The sequence below is a fragment of the Dermacentor silvarum genome, chromosome 5, assembly GCF_013339745.2.
Source record: "Dermacentor silvarum isolate Dsil-2018 chromosome 5, BIME_Dsil_1.4, whole genome shotgun sequence".
In the NCBI taxonomy this organism is placed as follows: Eukaryota; Metazoa; Arthropoda; class Arachnida; order Ixodida; family Ixodidae; genus Dermacentor; species Dermacentor silvarum.
This window is the reverse complement of record NC_051158.1, coordinates 46,544,836-46,563,199: the sequence shown is the minus strand read 5'-3', so window position 1 is coordinate 46,563,199 and position 18,364 is coordinate 46,544,836. Positions and strand designations below refer to the sequence as shown.

General features: G+C 47.3%; 1 protein-coding gene across 1 annotated transcript in view; it reads right to left on the bottom strand.

The window, feature by feature from the left end:
* Positions 1 to 163: 163 nt before the first annotated feature.
* The window catches only part of LOC119453350 (probable aconitate hydratase, mitochondrial), a 327,347-nt gene continuing 309,146 nt past the window's right edge, over positions 164 to 18,364 (bottom strand). Inside the window, exons 12-21 of the mRNA XM_037715391.2 lie at positions 17,652 to 17,756; positions 16,919 to 17,010; positions 15,693 to 15,798; positions 13,459 to 13,690; positions 8,179 to 8,363; positions 6,446 to 6,749; positions 3,558 to 3,651; positions 1,866 to 1,998; positions 1,090 to 1,211; positions 164 to 653 (exon numbers count right to left, since the gene is read on the bottom strand). Of these exons, the coding sequence (XP_037571319.1) occupies positions 522 to 653; positions 1,090 to 1,211; positions 1,866 to 1,998; positions 3,558 to 3,651; positions 6,446 to 6,749; positions 8,179 to 8,363; positions 13,459 to 13,690; positions 15,693 to 15,798; positions 16,919 to 17,010; positions 17,652 to 17,756 (1,505 nt within the window). The 3' untranslated portion in view covers positions 164 to 521. The remainder of the gene's footprint in view (positions 654 to 1,089; positions 1,212 to 1,865; positions 1,999 to 3,557; positions 3,652 to 6,445; positions 6,750 to 8,178; positions 8,364 to 13,458; positions 13,691 to 15,692; positions 15,799 to 16,918; positions 17,011 to 17,651; positions 17,757 to 18,364) is intronic.

The window sequence follows — 18,364 nt, the reverse complement described above, 5'->3', positions numbered from 1 at the left end:
GAGACAGAAATGTAAGCAAGCAACGGGACATCTCCGTCTATTTATATTACATTGTAAGCATTGTACTTGATGTCATGTTGCATGAGAAAAAAACTTGCAGGGGACACGAATGCCACAAACATTTCTGCAATCCCCCCACCCCCCATCACAAAAAATACACATCTTCAAAGGAGTGGCCTTTTTATTTTGTCTACCTTCCTCTTCCTAGGTGTGTCCTTATGTGCTAGACGTTAAAAAAACGAACAAATAAACAGTTCTTCCTCTAACAAGCAAAAGCAAGAAGATGAAGGAAGAAGTCCAGCTGTTCACAAACATATGGCAGTGCCATTCCATGCTGCAGATTCTGCAAGAAACGATGCTACGTAGAGACGGTGGCAGGGCGCGCGAGACTCGAGAGTCGTGCTGATGGTGTTGACGAAAAAAGAAATAGTAGACTCCCGCGCTTTTTTTTTTTCTTTTTGCCCACTCGGGAAGACTGTGCTTGGCTTCTGTACACGATGTTGCTTTCTGCAGTTGTTGCACTACTTGACTTCAGCCATGCGGTTGAGCGCACTTCCGGCACGGAACCACTCCAGCTGTGTCGCGTTCATGGTGTGGTTCAACGTGATGGTGTCCTTGGAGCCGTCCTTGTGCTTGATCTCGCACTTGACGGGCTGGGTGTGACAAAGACAAAGAGGAAAAGACTTTTAAGAAACCAAGTTGGGAGTGATAAAAATTGGCCACCAACCATCGGAGGACTATCGTCAGAGTCAAGCGAAGGCTTCCAGAAATGAAGTCACAAAGTCATCCAACGCTCGAAGGACGAAGTTTAGGCAAATCCACGTACTAACCATCATTCCCAAGCAAGATGAACTGCCACGCCCGCAGCTCCAGTAGATTTTCTTCTAGTGCTTTTTATCGAAAACTCTATGCTGTCTATAACATACATTCAAGCACAACACATATCGGAATGCAGGAGAGAGTGCAATAACTGGTTTGAACAGAATCAAGCAGATGATTTAGCATGCGTGCACAGCATGAGTGCGAGCTGCCGTTTCCCCCGAAGGTCTACGACCAATACCACAATCAAATGCCGGACTCTGTGCCTACCTTGCCAGGTGCGAGGTCCTTGAGGCCGAGGAGTGAGATCTTGTCATCCGACTTGATCTTGTCGTAGTCGGCAGGATTCTGGAAGGTCAGCGGGAGCAGTCCCTGCTTCTTGAGGTTTGTCTCTACAAGGGGAAACAACACAGTGAGCGTGGCCATGCCGAGAGCACAGCCTTGCACTGCTTAGCTGTCTGCATTAGCAATGCTAAAGAACATATGCGAAGGATAAATGCCGGGTCACTAATGGAACTGCTGCGAGTACCCCACATTACCTGAAGAGAGATTTTGACAGATGAACCATGCAAGCCTGAGCAACAATGATGGTTGTTCAGAACACACCCGACTTGATTTTCCAGTCGCTGCTACAGCGATAGTGCATTTGATTTATTGCCCACGTAAACAATAGGGCAGTTTTTATTTATTAAGACGCTGGTGAGCTGGGTATGTTAATAATCTGTCAAGTAGCAAATTTTTATAGTCCCTATAACAGCTGTTGCTGCAAAATCATTCCAATTTAAAAACCAGCCCACCACAGTGTTGCACAAACCATTCTCAGCTTCCCAAGTGGCTCCCTCTACTTGTTTCAAACGAGCAGCGCATATTGCGAAAAGCTTGTCCACACGTCCACTAAGCATGCACTAAATAAACAGTTCCCCGAAAATGCCGTGGTTTGCTCTAAAACAACTCGAACATCGCAAGAGGCACAACTGAATGTCTAGCACCACGGCTACAATCCCAACCCACTCACAGAACACGGGCAGCCCAAAACGAGAACGCACCGTGGATACGAGCGAAGCTCTTGACGATGATGGCGTGACCTCCTAGATGCCTTGGCTCGAGTGCTGCGTGCTCTCTGCTGCTGCCTTCGCCGTAGTTTTCATCACCTACCACGCACCACTTGATGCCCTCGGCCTGTCACAAGAGCGAGAAATCGTGCCATGAAACACCAGCTTCACCAACCTGCTATTATTAACCCCTTTATAGAGGAGACATAAAAATACCTGAAGGAAATGTTTATTTTTCGGTGAAATGTGTAAAATACATCAAGAATAAAAGTCTTTTTTTTTTATTTCGCAGGAACTTGTTTTAGCAATGGCTGGGGGCCACACTAGACGGAACACTGGCAATGAGCTTCACACCAAGCCAACCTTAACTGCGTGGAACTTGTGCAAACAGTTCTTGCAAACTGAAACCAGGGATCTTCCATCAGTCTTTCTTTTGTGACCGTGCAAGAAAGCAGAGTCACATGCCTAACTTCATTCCTCAACGTTCGTTCCTGCTCTAATCCAGCATATGATGCTTGCTGCCTGTCATTCAGTGTTGGCCAAAGACATTAGGCCAGAAATTCCTTACCCAGAACTAAAACTCAGCTAGAAAAAAAAAAAGCATTTTGTGTACAAAAGTTAAAGGAGCATTGACGTAACATTTTCAACTTCCTTTTGTTTTTGCATTAAATGAAACTCTAAACCGAGTAAACTCTAGAAAATATAGTGTAACGTGTCGGAGCGCCCTAAGTAGTTGACTAAAACACTTGTTTCTGCAAACATTTTCAATTTCGATACCCACCAGGGGCATGATGCGGTAGTACGCTGGCTCGTTTCATTCCTGCAATCACTGCAGCTGCCACATGTGAGCACAGCCACAGGAAAGACGCACTTCTGTTTGATTCTTTATCAGCAACGTCTTGATCATCATTATGATGCCTTCCTCCGTGTCCTAAATATCCTCTGGCACTGTTTGCAAGCCAATGTTTGAAGGCCAACGAAACTTGCCTTTCAAATTACGTCTTTTCGGCCACCTAAGCGCTGGTGTAGACAAGACACGCAATTTGGATCTCAGTTGACTGATACGGTCCGATCCTCACAAATTTCAAGCACGATTTCCAGTACACATGCTAATTGGGCAGGACATACAGTGGCGCCATCTTCAGAGAGCACCCGCTGATGCAGAGTGACACAGCACACACCTCATAATTTGGCTGCCGGCGCTAAAATGAAGCACTGAGCAGGGCATCGTCTTGGCCGTTTCTTTAAGTGCCTTCAAAATGAGAGAAGTTGGTAACTCTAGAATTAATGGTTCTTGGACATGGAACACATGGAATGCTGAACAGATGCTGTCAAGCTATAATGCAGAGCTGCTGTGCGTGGTTGTCGCAGTGGGGTCTGCTGAGCCGGCATTTTGCGTGAAAAAGCAAGCACTGAAAGAGAAATGCCGAGAGCTGCGATCCGTCACCCGACCTTTGTCAATCACCAGTGTGAATGCTACCACAGTGCGACACGAGACACGTATCTGCATCATGATCGTCATCAATTGTTAGTTTTCTTTCTGGAGTGATAAAACGCAGCACAGCAGTAATTGGAGGTCTCCGAGTCATCCATCATTGTCCTAAGTAGTCCACTGCCTTCATCAGGCAGTGGACTACATAGGATGATGACGATGATATTAACGATGATACTAAAACTGTCCATTACCTTGTACTTGCGTGCTGTGTCAGGCACACCACCCCACTCGCCAGTAAGCCGATGCTGGACCTTGTTGGCCTCACCACTCTCCTCACTGATGGCCCTGCAATTGGGGAGAGAGCGCGAAAAAACAAATTGAGCGAAACTGTCGGGAAGACTGTTTACCTATCTACATACCTTACTTTAACCCTACCCTACCTTACTTTACCTCAACCATCCACGTACTTACCTACCTTTTTCATTTGGAAAAAAAACGTTTCACTAAGCATCACGAACATATCTACATGGTGGTTAATTCCCACAAGCTACTAGTAGATGGTATTAATGTCCTGTTGACGATGGCATTATTATCGTCACCGTATCCCACTGGATTGTGACCCCACAGCATAAATCCAGCGTGGTTCAAATGTATCCCAGCTGTGCCGAGGCGCATTGTTTAACTGAATCATTTTTCAGGTGCATTAAGAGGGCATCGTTGCAAGAAGTGAGTTTGTGTGTGGATTTTGAATAAGTGGTGTGCATTTTCGTTCGAGACCGTGGTCAAGGGCTTCAGGGTGACAGGAATGTCAAACAGTAATGGACTGCAAGGAAGACCACCAGCTTTGGGAGAGCATTGAGGCAGGCTCATCAAAGGACAAGGGCAGCAGAAGCAACAAGTACAACTGAATACAGTAAAAACTCACACATGTTTTTGAGAAAAATGGGAGAAGAAGCGTACTAACTGAGAAAACATATGAACAATCGGAAGTCACTAAAAAAAAATTGACAGAATCGACTGTAGTTGACATCTATGTAATGCGAAGTGTTCTGTGAATCGCAGCAAGAGTCACCGATGCGTGCTGACATGGTGGAGCTCAAGCGGCCCGAGACACGCATTGTCGTTTTTTATGTCCTTGGCAAGCTTACATCTGCATTCGTCGAATTCAGCCTGGGTCAGCAGCTTCTTCAAGCAGGGTCTCTTGGCGCGAAATTTTGACGAGCCCACTCAGCGCGAACCGTTGCGGCACGAGACGCGGACGCGCGTCCAGCTGGTAGGGCCCAAGCAATCTGAGAAGCACGTAGTTCTTTTCCCACTGCGTAGTGTTTCAAGACTGCGATGGGAAACCAAATCGAGATCGGGTTGGCGGGCGACACTGGAATATGATGCCTACTATGCTGCCAGAGCATACATGGCGCTCACTTTGCGCCACCTGCAGCTGGGAATGGCGGCGCGTTTGGGATTATGACCTACTAAATGCGTGCAGTACGCTCAAAATGGCACCACACACTGTGAAACAGATAAGTGAAGATGCTTATCTCAATAGAGTTGGCAGCAATAGCTGTGAATACAGTGTGCAACGAACCAGAAGGAGATTTGCTGGTAATGGAATAAGAAATTTAGTGCACACCAGTGTTTTCACATGAGACGGGCAGGCGAGTATTGCAGGGAAGCTGCTGTGACGGGTGGCTACTGTTTTCAATCATGCGCGCCTCGCGCGTTTTCTGGCTTGCATGGGATCTAGCGGCCGGAAAACGTATCATACGATTGCAGTTTGGAAATGTACTGAACGCTGGTGTCAAGAGATCTTGTTTTCTGGAAACTTATCAACCGGTAAAAAATAAGAATAACTCTACAGGGTTATTTTTTTAGTTCTCGATCGCTAACCTTGGCGCTGGGAAATCGTACATAACGGGATTTAAGAAGGTTCCACTGTACACCCTGTACTTTGTGGGAATTATGAAGGTTTATATTTTCCCGCGTCCTTACGCGCGCCACGGAAGTGAGGAGAGCAAACGCCTTTTTCCCTCTTCCCGTTCGGGGAGCCAAACGGCTTTTCGTGCGGTGGCGTGATCCTCTTGGAAACCGGTTGCAAACGCAGCGGTGACGTGTATGCGGAGCCCTGCGCTCATTGGGCCGAGCCCAGAACGAGGCGGGGCGGTCGCGATCGGCGCGAGCGGCGCACGCCGGAGAAATGGAAGACGACTGCGAGCTGTGACGAAGGACGGAGCTCAGGTAACCATCTTGTTCCCCTCCTTTGTCGTGCCCTACCTCGTTCAACCACTATCGACCACGACAAATGTCGAGGTCAACTCTATAGCCTGCTTTCACGCGAATTCCCCTGGAGCAATAAACCCTTTTTATACTTGTTACGCTATCGTGTGTTGTCGTGTTTCTGCCTGTCCTTGTACCGCCGAACACCGGTAGTACAAGGCAAGCACAAGGGAGTTGGCCGTCAAGCCTAAGCCTTACGACAAAGGCGGCTTGAGAGAACCCGGAGACTACAACCTGCAATGCAAATACCCCTAGTAACAGGCAAATGGAGGCCTCAGGCAAGCACTGGCGGGAAGCACAAGAGCTCCAGGGCATGGAAGTTCAAAACTGAACCATTGCAGTCTGTCAATTGGGGCCTCCACGGCCAGAGCATGCCAAGGGGGGGGGGGGGGGGGGGGGGGGGGGCGTTGGCATACAAGATCGGCTGTACACTACCGTGAACAGCTGATGTTAATACACCTCGGACAGGCGGAGGCCTCGGCGAGCCCACAACCCACGAACGAGTGGTGTCCTGGCTTTGGTGCCTCAGTTTCCGGTTTGGTGTGCTCGAGGCACCGCAAAAGTGTACTAAATAATGACACATTTTTTTACACTTAGTACTTGCGCAAACGCGAATGGCCATGCACTTCGCAGCAAGCATAATGAAGGAGCTACTAGGTATATTTGCGTTACTGGTACACGCCCATTCCCCAAGACACATATGTGCCTAGATTTGCGGCACGGTGTACCTCCCGTCCCTTCTGTGCGACAGTGCTACACTCGCCAGCTGGAACGGAGAGCTTTGGTGAACAGGTGTCCCGAAGTATTTGGCTTCATCATCAGACATTCACCACCTGTTGCCACTCTGTTCTGGAACGACACTCACCCGATGAACATGTTGTTGGAGATGTTGTCCAGGTGTCCACGGTACTTGAGCCAGGGGCCTGCCGCGCTGATGTGGTCGGTGGTGCACTTGCCCTTGACCTTGATAAGGACGACCATGTCCTCGAGATCCTTGCCGTCCCACTTGGTGAACGGGGAGAGCAGCTGCAGCCGCTGGCTCTTGGGGTCGACATCCAGGCTGACGGACGAGCCGTCGGGAGGAGGCGCCTGGTACGTGTCCTCTCCGGGGTCGAAGCCCAGGCGCGGCAGCTCGTCGCCTTCCGGGCTCTTGAGCTTGAACTTCTCGCCTGTTCCGAGGATGTGATTGAGAGACGTATGGAGATGCGCGACTCCACAAAAGAATCAGATCTCATTAGAAAGAACAGCCCTAATGTGCGCCCTACCAAGGACTATCGTACCTTGAGCTACGACAACTAACTGGCCGCTGTAGACTAGCACTACCTGTATGTCCCACACGCAAGAAATACACTTTTAACCTTCCCGAGAGACACTGATCTGAATAAGGTACTTTAATTAGTTTCTATGTTGCGTGTTTTGGTGTGTGATTTGTTTGTGGCATGCTCAATGCCTATCATTTCACTTTTCGTCTTTCCCACAGGACCTGGTCGACCAGCGCGAACTCGTCGCCCGGGCCCGGAGGGCGATCCAAGCCAGAGGGTTCCTGGAATAAGGGACCCTCCCACATCGACTGCCAACTCACTGCTTCAAATAAAGGTTCATTCATTCATTCATTCATTCACCCTTCCCATCTGGAGTAGCGGGATAGGCTTTCCAACCAGGAAAATCTCTTTAGGATTTATTAAAGAGCTCCTTCCTCTCTCTGTCTAAGAATAATCAAAGGAAACGAGAAGTTTTGAAAAGGTAACTGTGGTTTGACCTGAGCACTAAAAGCATTGAGTTTCCTACAAAAGATTACTAAAGGAAACTCTGGTGCTCCGATCACTCAGGTACCATGGGAATCATAGGTGGTACACAAGAATTCGCTTAATCTTCATGCTTGCTGTGGCTTCAGACATTCTTGTGGTGTTATTTACTGTGTTATGTGTCATTATTAACACAGAAGTAGACAGCACTACACCATCAATTGCAGCTGGGATATGACACGAAGCCCTGCAGATCATCTTTTTATGCAGATATCTGCCTGGCAGGTCCTTTAAGGCATCTTTTCCGAGGAAGTTGAACTGCCCCTGTCCTGCATGTGTTCTTAGCTTTTTGGCATTTCCTTCAAGTTTGGGCCATATTGTACCACAATGGTCAACTGTTTTGAAAGGCACCAGTACAGGCACCACCAATAGAGAGCCAAGAGCCAATCCGCGAGTGCCAACAAATAAAACCACCTCGTGTCAGCTGGTTGCTTGCAATACGAATTTTAATGTTCTTTCTGGTGTTTTACGTGCCAAAACCAGTTCTGATTATGAGGCATGCCGTAGTGGAGGGCTTCGGATTAATTTTGACCACCTGGGGTTCTTTAACGTGCACTACAACGCAAGCACACGGGCGTTTTTGCGTTTTCGCGGCCGGGATTCGATCCCGCAACCTCGTGCTCAGCAGCGCAACGCCTTAGCTGAGCTACCACGGCGGGTACGAATTTTAATCTAAGCTGTGTTCATCACTGAATACGTTGGAACAAACCATACAAACCTGAGCCTCCTCATGGCAAAGAAGTGATTAATTTCTTGCACACATTAGAAGAAAAGACAAGAGCAATCTTCTTACCCTTGGAACCTGTCAGCTCATCCGTCATAGGGTTGAAGTCCAGCCTGCCGGCGATCGCCAGGGCTGTCACGAGCTCCGGAGAGGTGACAAACGCATGCGTGGCGGGGTTTCCGTCATTGCGGCTCGTGAAGTTGCGGTTGTACGACGTGACTATCGTGTTCTTTTCGCCCTTCTTGACGTCGGTCCTGTAAGACAGAGCGGTGGGTCACCACCAGCACTCCAAACGAACTCCTTTGCTGGCTTTCATTTGAACAGCCCGACGATCAGGTACGTTCTGCAACTTGCAATGAGACTTCGTCTACAATGCAATCTGTCCACCACAAATTGTCTCCCGCAGACACCATGAAATTCGTTAGCAGCAAGTGTCTGTACAGCACATTTGCCCAACTAATGGCAGCACCAATAATGGTTCAAATGAACGAAGGCTATCTACACATGCTCAAAATTTTCTCTTGCACAGATTTTCATCCCGAGAGAGCCACGCTTGCATTTTCCATGTTTTACAAGACAAGCGAACTGTGCTCATACACTCTCATTGCAAAAATACCTACGCCGTTATTACTTGTGCAGAATGCCTCGCAGAAAAGCTAGCTTTACAACTGTGAAAAAGGTCCATGGTTCAGTCCAGCTGGCTCGCAGCGAGTAAAGCATAAAGCAACAATTTATAACAAGAAAACTGACCTGATCAAGGGAAGACGTCAGATGGTTTTGTCATTATATCCCACAGTTTATTATATCTATTTACAGTGGAATCTCGATGATACGAATCTCACGGGGTCAGAAAAAATATTCGTATTAGCCGAAATTCGTATCATCGAAACACAATTAAAACTAGCTAAATTATGGGGGGATGAGAGCATCAGATCGCGAAAATCACGAGAAAAATTTATTTTTGAAAACCACGCGTTTCGGTATCTGCAACGCCCAATCTACGCTGTATCAAAATGGTTTGGCTGAAAACGCGCTAAAAGTGGCCGAAAAAGATTTATTCATCAGTGCGCAGGGCGAGAAAACAGCTTTAAATCGCGCAAGATCACCACAATTCACGGAGACATATCTCGTATTTCCCGCCAGCGAGCACCGCCATCTTGGTATCGTTCGACAGATCAAAGTTTCGCCGTTCCGCTTCTCAATTCGTCCGTCGTCGCCATCTTGTAACAAACGCGCAAACTATAGTGTACTCAAAAGCGTAAACTCAAAAGAAGCGCGGGTCTGCGATAGGTAGTCACAAGGACCCTCCGATGAAAGCAGCCTCCGATTGGCTGCCGTGCTGAAAGGCTTTCTATTGTTGCTGCTGTGGCAGGGGCAAGATGGCAACCGCAGTTGTCTGCTTCGTAAACCACGCCGACGTCTTCACTTGACACGCAGAATTCGGATTACTGAGAGCTCCCAGGTTAGTGATGGATCGTCGCTCGTTGGAGAAAAAATTTTGGACGAAGCACGCCTTCGTAATACGGAAGCGCAGGCCTCCTACGGCAAGAAAAATATGGCGATTAGCGGGAGAAGCGGAGGAGCAGCCTACTGAACGTGCCGTGCTACCTCGCACCGTGGATTACGTGCCGCGCTATCTTGCACCGTGTGACTCCGGCAGCGAAACCGACAATCGCCCTGTGCCATTGGCACCGATAACGCAGTCGACGGAAGACGCGCCGACGGAGGCTCCCGCGCCTCGGCGTATTGCCGCGCGAATCAGCCAAGATCGTATCTCAGTAGACATAGCTCGCTGCGACTAGGCAAAATGGCGCAAACACAAAGAACGCGGCCCGAAGCACAGCAGCCACTCCGTCCGATGGGCGGACGCCGAAAAGGGGGAAAAGCACGAAAGCAAGAAAAGCGCCACCGCTTTAAATTCTTCGGGCCCAGTCGTGGCCTCCGCGCTGTTCGGCGCCGCGTCAGCGCCTCCGCACCAAAAGAGAAAGGGAGAAAGCGCGTGACTGCGCGCTGTTCTCTTTCTCGGCCGTCGGTGGGGCGGCGTTTATTCGTATCAACCGACGCGGGTCGAAAATCGATTCGTAACAAACGTACTCTAGCATGTTGCAAAGTAATGGGGCTTGGCCGGGACCACAGAAAAATTTGTATCATCCGGAAATTCGTATTAGCCGTGATCGTATCATCGAGATTCCACTGTACTTATACAAGCATTAGATCCATTTGTCATTCACTATATTCCATGAGCCACATAGGCTAGCAAGAAGTCCTTACAGGGCGATGAGTTTGCGCATCACCGTGGTAGTCAGAGCTGGTCTGGCCAAACAGTAAAGATGATTGCAACCAGGGTTGGTACAGAACATCCGACGAAACATTAAAGGACAATTCAAAGATTTCCAGGGAGCTGAAGGCCAAAATTCAAAGAGGATAAAACAAGCTTCTGTCATAACAAACTAAAGAATGTTTAAATTGTAGTGAAGAAGAGGGACGATGCAGTGGGGCATCCTTACCAGCGCTGTCTAGTGGGTCAGTCTCTCCAGCGCATCGCTCGGACTACGCCGCTCGTGCTCGCAGTTCCCTGAACTGATCGAACGGTCAGCCCTAATGCTTGCGTGCAATAAACGCCTTTACAAGTGGTGGAGAGTGCTACGCTCGAACGAATCCTGGAGCTTCAATCCCGTACCCTCTCTTCAACCATGTCTCAGGACGCATCTCCGCCAACGACCCAGCAAACGCCTCCTGCACCCTCCATCGTGTGCTCTGGGCTTCCTCGCCACAAGGATCCTCCTGTTTTAAGTGGAACCGACGACACTGACGTGGAGGACTGGCTGTCCACGTACGAGCGAGTAAGTGTAATCAATAAATGGGACGATGCCGCGAAACTAAGCAACGTGCTCTTTTACCTCGCCGGCACGGCAAGCCTCTGGTACAACAACCATGAGACGGAAATTTCTACATGGTTCGCGTTTAGGACCTCATTAATAGCCGTGTTTGCTCGTCCTGCTGCGCGCAAGGCGCGAGCAGAATCCCGCTTGCGAGAACGAGCCCAACAGCCGGGAGAGTCCTTCACTAGCTATATCGAAGATATCCTGGACTTGTGTAAGCGCATGGACGCGACGTTGTCAGAATCAGACAGAATCAGAAACATTATGAAAGGAATTGAGGACGCCGCTTTCAACATGCTGCTCGCTAAGAACCCACAATCCGTCACAGAGATTGTCACATTATGCCAAAGTTACGAGGAGCTACGCAGGCAATTGTAGTGAAGAAGAAGGACGATGCAGTGGGGCATCCTTACCAGCGCTGTCTAGTGGGTCAGTCTCTCCAGCGCATCACTCGGACTACGCCACTCGTGCTCGTGGTTCCCTGAACTGATCGAACGGTCAGCCCCAACGCTTGCGTGCAATAAACGCCTTTACAAAATCTCCTTCTTAGCTGCAATCGTATACCTAAACAGCCACTGAATTGTACACATGCTTCAAGCTCTTCAGGTGGCTTTTCAAAGTCGGCTTTCCCATTGCAACAACGTGAATGACCTTGTGGCAATATCACACACTTCGATCGATGAGGCTTAGTAGTGTATGGCTTCACCCAAAGGTACTCGTCACATTAGAGGCCAAATGGCTGAAACTTGCGCCCCTCCAGGCATTTCTAGAGCCCAGGCCCCAAAAATGGAGTCATAATGGCTGCAATGTAAACCAACTAGCAAAATAACAAAAATGGTGGTATGGTTTGGTTGCTTGATCTGGCTTCGTCTAGCACCACGATGGCAAATGGCAGCAGTTTAAAGAGCCTGTCGTCAGTGGCTGTGGACCATGCCAGACTGCAATTGCTTAGCAAAACTCTCAAACAGGAATATGTAGGATCGTTTCCCGATAGACAGCGTCCATGGCGCTGTGCCGATGCGGAGTTTGCGACTTTGAATGTTCAGAAGTCACTCCCAAGCCCAGTCTTCAAAGTAATCACAGAGCACATTTATTTTAAAGGAGTTTTAAGGGCCCTTGAATCTCTTTTTTTTTTTTCAACTTCGAGGGTTTTCAAGGATTTCAAGGTCGTGTACGTACCCCGATTGCAACAATCTAGAGAAGCCTACACTCACAAAGTAGGCCAGTGCCAACAATGCCACAGAGCTTAATGCACACTGTGGTTGTGAGCCTGTTGACCTGGGAACATCTACAATGCCTGATACAGTCAATGACCAATTATTCAGACCCCGATAATTCGGACATGCTTGATTATTTGGACAGCCCCGCAGCACTGCTACTAGGCCCATAGACTAGGACAACTGAAATTTCAGCCACCTCACAGCGTGTCGTGCGATAATTTGGACTCCGACTGCGCAACTGTAAGCTAATATGGCCACTGAATCAAGCAGAAATAGCAATATTTTCATTCTGAAATGCCACCGGCGCTCTGCGAAACCAAAACTAATGAAGCTTAGTTGACCTACTAGTCACCGATGAGAATTCGGTGCATGCATTAACTGTACTTTCTGTAGCGACAGCATGCCAATGGTTGAGATACAGGCCATGATGTTGTAGCGATGCCTTTCACTCGATTCAATGCCATTCTTATCATCCACTGCTCATGGCCGGTTGATCTGACAACTGGTGTGGAGCGTCGCTCTGACCACTGACTAAGGACGATAAACATGAAAAGAAATAACATAAAAGGCACTGCTAGAAAATCACAGCCAGGGCCTGTCTGGGCCAAGGGCAAGGTATGTGCACGCAGCAACATGCGCCGACAAACTTGGGCCGTATTCATGAATGATTACTTTCGAAAGACACTTTCATTTTCGCGATATTTCATGTGACTAGCACCGGCAGCGTTTCCACACCGTGATAAGATAGTGTGCTTGGCACTGGGCCAAGAATGCTGTCGCTCGCAGACGCCGATGCATCTTGTGTTATAGTCGCAGAAAAATTGAAGATATCTCCGAAAGTGACAATACGAGAATACAGCACACCTTTTTTGGCCACTCGTGGAATAAAACAACTTATTTTTGGGCGAATCCATCATTTTGGACTCCTGTTTATTCAGATGTTTTCGCGGTCGCTGTCAAGTCTGAATTATCCGTCGGCGACTGTAATTCATTTGCCCATGACGTGTTCAGCTCAGTGCACATCAAAACAGCAGAATCTTTATGGCTAAGAGAGAGGAAAAAATTATGCATTGCTCAGAGAAAAAGAACAGTCATATAATATCCTGACAGAAAACTTTCAGTGTTCTCCGACACGAATGCACGGCTCAGGGAATCGTATTAACAGATACCGCATCACAGGTACTGCCTGCCACCTAATCTCAGCAGTGAAGTCTCAAAATCCTTCAACTATGCCGCTGACTGCGTACCTGTCCCACTGACCAATGCAGGGTCCGCAGGCGTTGGCCAGCACCATGCCGCCGAACTCGTCGAAGATCTTGGACTGGCCGTCACGCTCGATGGTTGCCCGAATCTGTTCCGAGCCCGGAGTGACCGTGAACGCACACTTGGCCTTGATGCCGTGGTCCAGTGCCTGCTTTGCCAGGAAGGCAGCTCGGCTCATGTCCTCATAGCTGCTGTTGGTGCAGCTGCCAATCAGGCCTGCACAGGGGCGGGAAAATGACGTGTGAAGCATAAGTTATTTCATATCTGCAATGGTCGCAGCAGCATCAGGACACATTTTTAAAAGCGAAGCTTTCTGTGCCTCTTCCCCAGGGTTTGGCATTCATCGTCATTTCCTCACTGGATATATTTGAGGATACATATACAGTGTAGACCGCTTATAACGTAAGTCGCCGGAGTCGTGAATATCTGCACTATATATAACGTAAACAACGATTTTCAAGCCCTGCACGTATGCAAAACATGTAGGCCAAGCAGCCGCGCGTATCCGAGAATCGAAGCGTGTGACTGGGAGTTTTGCATCCGTTCAAATTTATGAACGTTGAAAAGTTAATGTCCAAGTACCCACGATTTTCACATGAAGCAGACAAAGTAATAATTAAAAAAAAAAGTCTCAGTGTCGCCTGAAAGGCGAAGCATCAACTGCGATAGCAAATTAGTAGAGAGTTATAAGGAGTAGGGATAGTACCTTTATCGGCTGCAGAAACTTGACACATTCGCTTACTAACTGAACTAACAAGCGTGGTGTCAACGCGCACAAGCAAACATTAATAGACTCGATGACCGCAGACAACCACTGTCAAAACGCGGGTGTGGGGAAACGCGGCCGCCGCAGCGAGCGAAGGTTCGTGCGGTCTATCACTTCAGCAGAAACAGAGCGGCGTAAGCACAGCGCAAAGGTCAGAGCCGTGTGGAGATCACTTTCAAGATACGGTGCGCGCGACAACACCGACAGCCGGCACAGGTGCGAACGCATTTGTTGGCAGAATGAATGTGCCACTGCGACACAAGGGGTACGAAGCCTTAAATGTACCACATTTACTCAAATGCAATGCAACTGCAATTGTAACGCAATGACCTACATTGCCTTCGCCCTCGCGATGCAGATAGTTAACAGCTACAGGCTGTGCTCAAGTCGTCCACTACTGCTGCTACTTCGTTAAGTCAAAACGAGCAACCAAGTGGCTACTGTGAGTGAAGCTTAATTGGCGGAGTTAGTTGGTAGCCAGCGTTAGTCCTGCTGTGGTTGTCTTCTTGTTAGGGGTGTGTGAATATCAAAATTTTCAAATACGAATCAAATACAAATACTCAGCTTCAAATATCGAATAATGATATGCACATGCATTTATTAGCAAGATGGGTTTTTTGGTATGTTGGAACATTGAAATTACATTGTGAATGTTACAAAACTAGACTAGTAAGCCGTTATACTAAAGCATTGCGCATTTGGCTCATGTTAACTTGGAAAATTTAGTAATTCCCACTAGCTGTCCTCGCAGCCTGTGCCTTATTATACCACAACAAATGCCTGTAAACTCGGAGGCATTTGACCCTGTGCTAGCTGTCACTCACCGCACTTGCTGTTAAGCAATAAACTCAGAAGTAGGGGTGGCGCTGCAAGATAATTAAAAATCAAATAAAAAACAAATAAAAAAATAAAATAAAAGTATTTTCCCGCTATCTGCAAACCCGTACCCGTTGCTACTGAAAGACTGGCTTTCCCACAGAGTTTAGACGTTTAGTGGCTAAGTGTGCTTTACAGGCGAAATTCCGCCAGCAGCACGAAATCACAAAATTCAGCCCAAAAATCGCCCCAATATTCTTAGATTAGACAAAAACAAATGCTAAGAACTATGTTTGCTCCCGCACAGCCAGCAATATATTCGATTCGATTCGACTATTCGTATCCAACTGTCTATTCGAACCCCCCCCCCCCCTTTTCGAATATCTATTTTTCGAATCGAATACGAGTATTAAAAATATAATATTCAATAATATTCGCACTTTTCGAATATTCGCACACCCCTATTTCTTGTCCTCTTCCCATCGCATTACTTCAGTACGCCTTTCAAGATGAACCAAATGGTCCAAGTTAAGTTGTTGCTAGCTTTCGCAGTCGCGTGTACACACTTGCATAGGATGCATGTCTGTATCCGTACATGTGTGAATCTGGCTTGATGGATGAGTACACGACACTCACCAACACGGATATCGATGGGCCATCCGGCAGCCTTGGCGTTCTTGCCCAGTTGGGAGATGGGGTGAGCCAGGTCGGGTGTGAACGGACCGTTCACATGTGGTTCCAGCTGCAGTGGAAGTGTAATGCACAAGGACACACTGTTTAGTTCCTTGTTTACATTACTGCCCGTTTTTTTTTTCTTTTCTTTCTTTCTTTCTTTGCTGCACTGATGCTGCTGCTGCTTTGTTCAATTCTGCAAATTTTTTTCTTTGCCAACGCCTTGTACTAGTCATTAAGAATTATATAATGATATATAGTCAAACCTCGATACAACAAACCTCTAATGAAATCTGTGATACAACAAACTATTTTCATTTCTTGATCTTAGTTTGATTGAAAACCGTGTATTTTTTCGCGATTTAACAAAGTAATTTCATGACACGGTTTCAAATTCACAGAGTTTTCAGCCATTTCAAGCATGCGTTGTGACTGAGTTCGTGGTCATCGAGTGAGATCTGTTTTGTGCCTGAGCACGCCTGACACCGATAAAACCACGAACCGTACTTCGTTTAGCTGTATCTTTCCTATCGCGATAAATGCTCCACCTTTACGAAATTGTGATGTTTTTTTTTTTTTACTTGCTCAGGATGAATATTCATATCTTCTTATACTTTCGTTTTTAATTTGTGAGCACCTGCTTCAGACACTAAGCACAAACAGCCAGGGTATCCAATATTTACGGCGCCGCACGAAGACACAACACATGCAAATCTTGGACGCCGTGAGCCACGTCAAAGCATTGCTCTCGGCGCAATCTGCACTGCAAGCACTCATAACCACACTATTATGGCCCAACATTTCTTGCGATTTCTTTATAAGTGCTTACTGACAAGATACTATCCACCAGGAATGCTCTGGCAATTTTTGCAATTTCGGAACAGCAAGCACTACTATATTACGAGAGCAAGCACTACCTATTACAAGTGTTCATATGCAATATTCATTCATTCATATATCGTGCTGTATATTTTTTTTCTGTATTATTCTCTGTAACCCCATCGTTACATTTTCAACTTTTTGCTTGTATTGTCTTACACGTCTGACTTTATGATAATTTTGTGTATTTGTTTCCCCCTTATGTAACGTCCTGCTGGGTCCTTTAAGGGCAAAATAAATGAAGATGAAGCGTGTCCTTGAGTAAGTAATAAGCATGTAATGAGGCAGCACAAGGTGTGCACAAAGCTGACCTCGTTCAGGTTGATCTCAACGACCTGGTCGTACTTGCAGTTGTTGTCGGGAGTCAGCAGCTCCTTGTGGGCGTCCGCGGCAGCTCCAATCTCTGCAAACACAAATACGAAGACAAAGTGACTGAAAAGCTGCGAGTGATAAAGCATGAACAAATAGCTCCAGAAGACCCCCGTCGCACGAGACAAGACAAAGCTTAAAAACACTTCCAGTGTCTTATCTTCTTGCAACGTTTCACCACTATTACCAACTATCCCAAATGAGCTACCTACTGCGACTGATAATGCCTTTCTTATGCTGCCATCATGCAATGCATCCTATCGCCACCTATCAACTGACTCTGGCATTAACATCATTATGCTGATGTTGCACAATCCTTTATAGTTCTCCCACTATAACCCACTGTTGTGTCTGCATAGCACGCTATTAGTTTGACAATGCAGCACACCAAAACACTGCACTCCAGGTTGAAGAGGCTTAAGTTTCAACCCAATGGTGGTGCTTTAAAAAAGAAATTTCAATTTTTTAATTGTTTGTTGACTGCAATGCCTACTGTTACGATAACAACATGGTCATGATAGCTTCCTGCTATGCCACCAGCCCATGTCACCACTTAGCATCGAGTGCTCCACGGACAAGACGATTTCAATCAATTCCGCAAATAAAGACGTAACTTGTAGAGCAAGTCAACAAGAAGAAACAAGCTACGCTTACAATCAGAGAAAAACCGCCTACCTTTCCGGTTGGTTGCGGCCAGGTAGTCCCGCATTCGGCTGTTGTACGGGAACACCGACGTTGTGGCACCAATCTCGGCACCCATGTTGCAGATTGTGCCCATTCCTGCAAAATACAAAAAAAAGTTATCAATGATCCTATAATCAGTGGAGGCAAGCAAGATGCTCTCATCCTAAACATACCAATAAACCAGAATATAGGTTTAACTGGAATATTGGTCAATGTTTGCACAGAGGTTTTGGAGCTTGCATGTTCGCAATGGCAACCACAAAAGAACTTGGAGGACACTTCAGCTTCACCTTTAAGAGTGGAACGCAATAGCATTCAAAGAACCCTGACTGCTTCTCACGCTTCCCGGCAACTGCAGCTTATCTAACCGTAATGTTTACCTGCAAATGCTGGCAGCATATGTTGGTGTTAGAGTTTCCGCGTAACAGAATTGTGTTTTCTCGTATGGTATTCAAATTACAATCCGACGCTATCATGTCTGTAGGTTGTGTGGCTGTTACGTCGTTTTCGGCCAGTCCCGGCATAGCTCCCATAGGACCCAATGCATTGGGAACCCTGCTGTTGCATCGCAACTGTGGGACCGTTCCCGCATCATGCGTTGTGAACTGCCGCCCAGGCCGGCCAAAGCGGCCGTGTTAACTTTTCATGTCGCTTGGCTTGTGACTTGACGATGGGATTGGCCGCCGAAAGTGCCGGGGGCAACA